Consider the following 6,952-nt stretch of genomic DNA (forward strand, 5'->3'; position numbering starts at 1 on the left):
GATGGGATGCATAGGCCGCCTGTGCAAGAGAGAGCCGCCTCATGCGACCTAAAGCAACCTCCTTACAGAGTATCGCCCGACAGACTTCAGGCTGAGCCTCAAAAATAGAAGTTTCGATAGGATCGCTTGAGGTTAAAGACCTCCATCGATTTATCGAGGTCCTTCTTCGACTTTGCCTTGAGGAACACACCAGTCGGAGGAATCGGAGGATCCACTCTGAGATTCAGACCCTGATCGATCTCGACGAACAAGTGAGAATCGGGCTCGTTAGTGGCCATTGCCAAGGCTTCCCCAAGCTTTGCTCGAATGGGACTACCACAAGCCGATAGACCGTCAGAGCACTTTAGAGCGGCACAGAGTTTGGGATTCCCAAATTGGGAACCAGCGATTCCACGGCTGACTGGAAGGAATTCTCAAGCTCTTCAACCTGTTCAGGCGAAGACGAACCAGCAAGGTCTCGGAGACAACCTCTAGCTTCCATAGACGAAGCTTCCTCGAGTAAGATCTCAGCCACTCTCGAGGGACCAGGAGAGCACAAACCCGTAAGCGAACGCTGATGGCTTAGTGACACCCAGGCCTGTTCCATCCTGATATCCCATACGTGTCTCGTTCTTTTCAATGGCTTCGACTGCTCTCTGCTGCAGCCATGATACGTGTTCGATTGCCGCTGAGGCCCCAGGCCGTTTCCCGTGATCTGAAGACCACTCGCACTACTGGTGAACTCAACCGGCACATTCTCAAAACGAGAAACCGACGACACGCGTCTTACTATCATGCCGATCACACAGGAGGCCAACCCTCAGGAGTCGAAAGCTCAACCGGACTTACCAGAAGAGGCTTTCTCGTCCTCCTTGCCCGCGACTTTTCGCTGGGTCTCCCCGGAAGGCTTCGCTTCCGCCGTGGACTCACCAGACACCTTTCTAGGGCCACTCGAGTGACGAAAGCGGCAGTTGTTTCCAAAGCCACATTTACCGTCGCGAAAAGCGTAGCAGATGCCAAACTTCGATCCCTGTTTATTCAAGAGGTTGTTGGAGCTGTCCCGAGGCGCCATTCTGGACCGATTGAAGGAGAACTCAGCTAGCAGGGTTGGGTAGGCATCGCCAACGAAGCAGTCACGCATTGAGCGGCTAGACGCCACCAAGGAAGCCACCGATCTTCGGTACTTATCGTAGTAGAGAACCAGTTCTTCAACCGGGAGTGCTCCGTTGAGTGACAGCAACCGCAGAAGATAAGACGCCACATCCAAAGCAGATAGATCGTCCGGATTGACAACAGCTGCAACGAGCAGGGCATACCTCAGGCCGCAGTGAACAAGCTCCTTGATAGAACCGATGTTCTTACTCTTGTTGAGTCCCGAAAAAAGGATTCTGACCTTTCTCGGCTTTGCTGACGTTGAAGTTGAAGAGCTTCTGGCCATTAGTTTTGGTGGAGGAATCCTTCGGCGGCAGGGCACAGAAGGAGAGATAATGAGTCATTATCAATAACCGTTGTCCTTGTCGCGAATTTGGGAGACAATCTCGTTAGAGACGTCGTGTAGAGCAGAGGGTGGTAAAGTGGTCTTGTAGCTAGCGGCCACGGCCGAGATGAGCTGAGGCACGTCGAGGGAGGAGACGGACTGCTTGAAGTTCAAGCAGTCCGTCTCCAGTTCAAGCCTTGAACTGGGAGTCGATCGCCACTTTACGACGCTTCTTAACGAAGGCAGCGATATCAGCCCTCACCGCTGACATGGCTGCGCCTGCCGCGATCGATAGACCCTCACAGGCTCCGTCGAAGAAGATGGAAGACAAATTGCCGATGAGACTTGTAGAGGTGAGACCATGGCGAAAGAGTGCCTCCAGGATCTCCTTCTCGACATCGGAGGACGGGCAAACCGAGTGCACGATGGAGCGTACATCTTCGTTTACTTCACACTTGTTGGCGTTGTCTTCGGCGGGAAGGAATATTTACGTAAATAAGAGCAAATGCGTTGACACAATTCATTCTTGCAAGCCTCCGCGGGGATCATATTGCATTTGAGTGCTTCCTGCTTGCTGAATAATTCAGCAAACTGTTTGCTGCAAACAGGAAGTTTTCAAATAATTCACTAATTCAGCCTTAATTAACTACTGCGAACTCTGCCGCGCATCGTGCTGGTCATTATATGCGAGTGAATTCATATACCGGCGACCGTCAACAGTAGCTCGTTCGATTATCGGGTAATCATTCCCCCTTTATGCTGCATCGTGACGGGCCTCAAGATCATCGTATAATACGATTGGTATTCCATCCCTAGCTTAGATTTGGAGGCCGACTCCACTTGAAATCAATAGAGTCTATTGAATAGACTTCCTCTGAGAAGGCCTCGAAGTGGGAGCTTCCATTCAAACATTTACCGGAAAGAGTGGGCCATCCCGATTCGGGATTCCCGAATCCTACATTGTAGAATTCAGGATGGCTAAGTGTAGAATATACACTGAGCTAATCATCAGCTGACAAGGGCAAGGTCATTGCCATTCCATTTTGGATCAAAGTCCCTGACAGTCTCGCCTGGTCATGGTCCGCAATAGACCGCCCACCTAAGACTGCCAGTCATGCTGAGCTTCAGCAGCTGAAGATTCTGCAGTCTGTTCGATTTTGAATCAAAATGCTGCATTAAATGCAGCATTTCAAATGCAGTGCATTTCCTCGTTTCGGAGTCCGAATTTTGATAGTCCGAAATTCGGACTATCAAAATTTTTGATAGTCCGAAACGAGGAAATGTTGCAAGTTTAACTTACAACATGAAAGTTACAACTTGTTACTTCGCTAATTCAACGCTAAGGAATCTGGAACCTCGAACATTTTACATGGGCCTCGGGAAGCTTTTAACCGGGAAAGAACTGCCACAGGGGAAGTCCCCACTGATCTGGGCCGATCTGAACGTACATTCACGGGGTACTCAGGTCATCGCTACTTCTTTGGAAGCTAAGTCGTCTCGCTTGTCCTGAAGTCCAATGAGGTGTCACTAGCATCCAAGGAGTCTAACATAAAACGTGTTGTCCTCGCTTCGGCACTATACGGTCTGGAGACTGCTCCCTACCATGAAAAGTCGTTGAGGCGTCTCGGCGGGCTCCCAAATCGCTGTAGGAGAATGTCCTTAGGACTGTCCCTCAGAGATAGGGTGCATGGAGAGCAACTTTGGGAAAGACTTCCTCTTGTTGATCCGAAACATGTTTGCTTCTCACAACGAAACCCGCTGATGGTCTTGTGGTGAGATCTTGTAGGCTCAAGCTTATTAAGAGACGTGGTAGGCTACGATCATCGTAGTACGATGTGGCAGAGCCAACCTGTTCAGGCCTTGCAAGTCACTCGTTGAAGCACTTGTGGTGGCTAGGGAGTTATATAAAACTCCTATCCCTACTGTGTCGAGAGCGCCGAAAATATTTACTTGTTCACGTTGTGAGCGCTGTGGCAAGAAGTTGAGCTCTGCGTAGCAGAAGTGGCGTTTAAACGAGCCAAGCGGCAAGAATATGGGCGACAAGCCACACACTGAACTGAATGAGAACACAATAGCCTGAGCGGTGCGATAAGTCGCAAAAATTCAAGCTAGTCAAGCTATTGTGGATAATACTCAAGACCAAATATATCAAGTGATATACATATTTTTTTTTCTTTGCTCGAGTAGAGGAGCACTATAATAACACCTAGGTGTTACTTATAGTGACTGAGCACTTGCCGGCTGAGGATCTTCGGAAGATCATCTTCCTCAACCGACAAGCACTGCGATGTATACCAACCCCCTCTACTCTTCAGCCACTCCCTACCATCTGTCTTGAAGTTAAGACTCTAATCTAATGCTTAATAATGACGTGGTGTTGAGTTCCAAAGTCTCCAAGACTAAACATTCTCCACTGCACGCTGCAAGGGAGTTTAAATATCCCTAGGCTAGCAATCTTGCTAAGCAACTGGAGGTGTACGACGCCGCGTCGTCGACGCGCACGCTGCGCGTCGCAGCCTCCATGATGGAGGCTCCAATCCCTGTGACAGGTGACCAGTAGGGGCTGGTTCCATCAGACGTTCTGCCTTTTGGGTCCGGCCTCTGGGGATTTGTAGTGGGTATGGACATGCAAGTCCCACAGTATCCTCCTGGGGGCCACATCTCTTAAGGTTCTCCATAACTGGGTTCCCCCCACAGGCTGGTAAATGCGTCAAAAAAGTTCCCAAACTTCAAGTTTTCAAGCTGCATCATCGAAACTGCAGTTCCTCAATCCATATGCTGTCGAGATAGGAGGCGACTGATCTGATCCAAATCCTGAGATCAGGACTTGCAAAATTCGAAAATAGAACACTCAATGTGACGACTCATCTGACAACTCGCAGGAAGTATGCCCCCAGAGGTTGTTAACTCAACCTTCACTGAACCTTCGAAACTCTTACTAATGGGATGAGAGCCTGAGCTCGGATGAAAATCCTCGCGCGACCAAGCCGACAAGGTGCAGCGGCACTTGCTACTCAATGGTACTGTAACACTACCTCAGCAGATGACAAGGCAGAAAAGAGGTGAAAAAGATAGACACCCGGCCTAGCATGTGAGTGTCTCAGAATTGATACCCTTCCATACACCTAACCAGACCAATTTGATGATTTGACTTACGACTACATAGAGTTCGATAGAGATGAATGAAATCACTACATCGTGATGGAGAATAGGATGTTCATTTACGTGCTTGAGGATGACAACAATAGACTCGGCCACAGCCGAAATGGGAAACATACGTTAACAATTAACGGTTAACCCGATCGCAAGCACAGCTAGGCCCACAGACATCCAACGATACGGATCAGGAACGCCAAATATATCAAGATCGGGTCCACCGAGACTGAATATGATTCCGGCAGTAAAAACATAAACCATTATATGGTACAGGCAAGCGAGGACCGCAACGACAAACATTATCACGAACCGGTTCCTCATGATGTGGGTCATTCGCAGACACAATCCCAACACAAGTGGCGTTCTGCATGCTAATAGTATGATCGCCACCGAAGCGTCACGGACGAGCACGTAAGCGGGTAGTCTATCAGAAGGCGTCCCATGACTCGAAGAGATGGAGAGGACGGCCGCGATATGTGGAGCAATCAGGCTGACGTATGGGAACACCAGGAGCGCGAGAGCTTGCGGGACTAGAATATGCTGCCGTGACCAATTTCGTAAGAACATCGTGCGAACATTTCTTTCGAATTCTTGCTCCGAACCGTACCAACCTTCGACTATACCTGTTAACAGTTTCCGGTCGCTATCCCACGAACATTCTGCCGATGCAACGCAGAGAGACTTCAGTTGAGCAATGAGAGCAGACTGGGCAGGTATAAAATATAATAGGACAAGCAGACACAGAGCAAAAGTTTCCAAAATTTCAATCGACAATTCGAAATACACAGTGCACCATTGTCGAGGATAGTCTATGGGTAAAACTTCGCCAAATAATCTCACAATGAGGAGGATACCGATCTCGCAGATCGTTACGTAGACGAAAAATCTGAAGTGTGGAACAGATATCAGACGAGTCGATCTGTCACTGTGGATACGTAGATAACAAGCCAGTTCGAAGACACACCAAAGTCTAGAAAAGTAGTTCGGGGTCCAGAGGATGAGGAGTTGCTTCGACTTTGTAAGGAACCTGTCCATGTTGTATATTCCCTGCTTCTTAGCACTAGCGTCTCCTTGGGGTATACAACATTTGTCGAGGAACACCATCTTCTTATTGCTTCGATTTGGCAAAAGATATCCAAAGAGGATACCCAAGACCATGCCCATGATGCCAAGGGTCTGTACAGCGAGACAGGCCAATATCTGACGAGATGGTAAAAAATAAACCCCAAATGACAATGCGATAACTGTGACTAGCATGATAATATAACCAATCTTGACATACAACACAGTGATAAGTGTAACGTGCTTCCAAAAAGGGCTACCGGACCAAGAGTGGCTCAAGAACACATCCAACTCATCGACAGGCTTAGATAGATCAAAAGTCTCGTCCGAACCTTCCGCGCCTCGAAACAAACTCCAGTTTCGACTGATTTTACGCATTTCAACACCCCTCAGCGTCGTGAGCTCCGGACCGTAGGTTGATGTTGAATCGGCATGATAGCTCGCGTATTGCTTTATGCTATCTTTGGAATTCATACAAAATACTCAACAGATAACACCTTCGAAAATCCAACTTCGACAGTATATACAATACGGATACAGTCTTATAGGCTCCCCACACACGCAATCCATCAAACTGTGGCAAAGAATCACTGATTACATTAACCCAAGTATCGAGTCATGCGGGGATATTGCGGACGTGGTAGTTCAGACGATACCGTACATGCAGGAAACCGCAACGCTAGCAAGAATAAGTCGACAGGCTCACAAATCTGCGAAAACTGGAATTGATTCAAACGACTGCGCATCAGCCAACAGCGTGATGATGAAGTCAGAACGAAACTGTGGAGCTTTCTCAATTGTAACCAATACACGGTTGGCTTCTGTCGAGCAGTGGAGGTTTCGTGGTGATTTTCGGCCTTCCCAGTACAAGCGACCTCTTTCTCGTTAACTTCGCCTCAAGACTGAGTTTGGATCACTCTCGAGCAGCTTAAGCCATGGGGGCCCGAATTTGATTTGCTCGTGCAATACTGATGATGGAGTCGCCCCATTTTCTCCACCAAAACCTACATGAAAAGCTTTCACCTGGAAAAAACGATAAAGGGGCAATCTTCGGGCACCAAGGCGCCCATTTCTCCATGGCAGCTATAGAATTATCGAATATGCCGATTTTGAAGTGATGCACGACTGCTCAGCACTGTTAGAACTCATTATGAAACCGATACTGATACCGCATCTAGATTATCACTACAGTATCCGCAAGTGTTACTTCAGTGGAGTAACTTCACGGACGAGATATCAGTGCTGTCACCGGCGTGCGGAGAATTCACATGGTGTGCG

General features: G+C 48.4%; 2 protein-coding genes across 2 annotated transcripts; both read right to left on the reverse strand.

Annotated features, from left to right (window-relative positions):
- Positions 1–98: 98 nt before the first annotated feature.
- On the reverse strand, positions 99–278 carry Pmar_PMAR020171 (hypothetical protein; the record flags this gene model as incomplete). Its single annotated transcript, XM_002768500.1, has 1 exon — positions 99–278. One exon carries the CDS (start codon positions 276–278, stop codon positions 99–101), a length of 180 nt encoding a protein of 59 aa, XP_002768546.1.
- A 536-nt stretch (positions 279–814) lies between these two features.
- Pmar_PMAR020172 (hypothetical protein) lies at positions 815–1,475 on the reverse strand (the record flags this gene model as incomplete). The annotated part of the gene is made up of 2 exons (XM_002768501.1): positions 815–1,295; positions 1,342–1,475. 2 exons carry the CDS (start codon positions 1,473–1,475, stop codon positions 815–817), a joined length of 615 nt encoding a protein of 204 aa, XP_002768547.1.
- Positions 1,476–6,952: the final 5,477 nt, after the last annotated feature.

This window comes from Perkinsus marinus (assembly GCF_000006405.1).
Source record: "Perkinsus marinus ATCC 50983 genomic scaffold scf_1104296968036, whole genome shotgun sequence".
Lineage (NCBI taxonomy): Eukaryota > Perkinsozoa > Perkinsida > Perkinsidae > Perkinsus > Perkinsus marinus.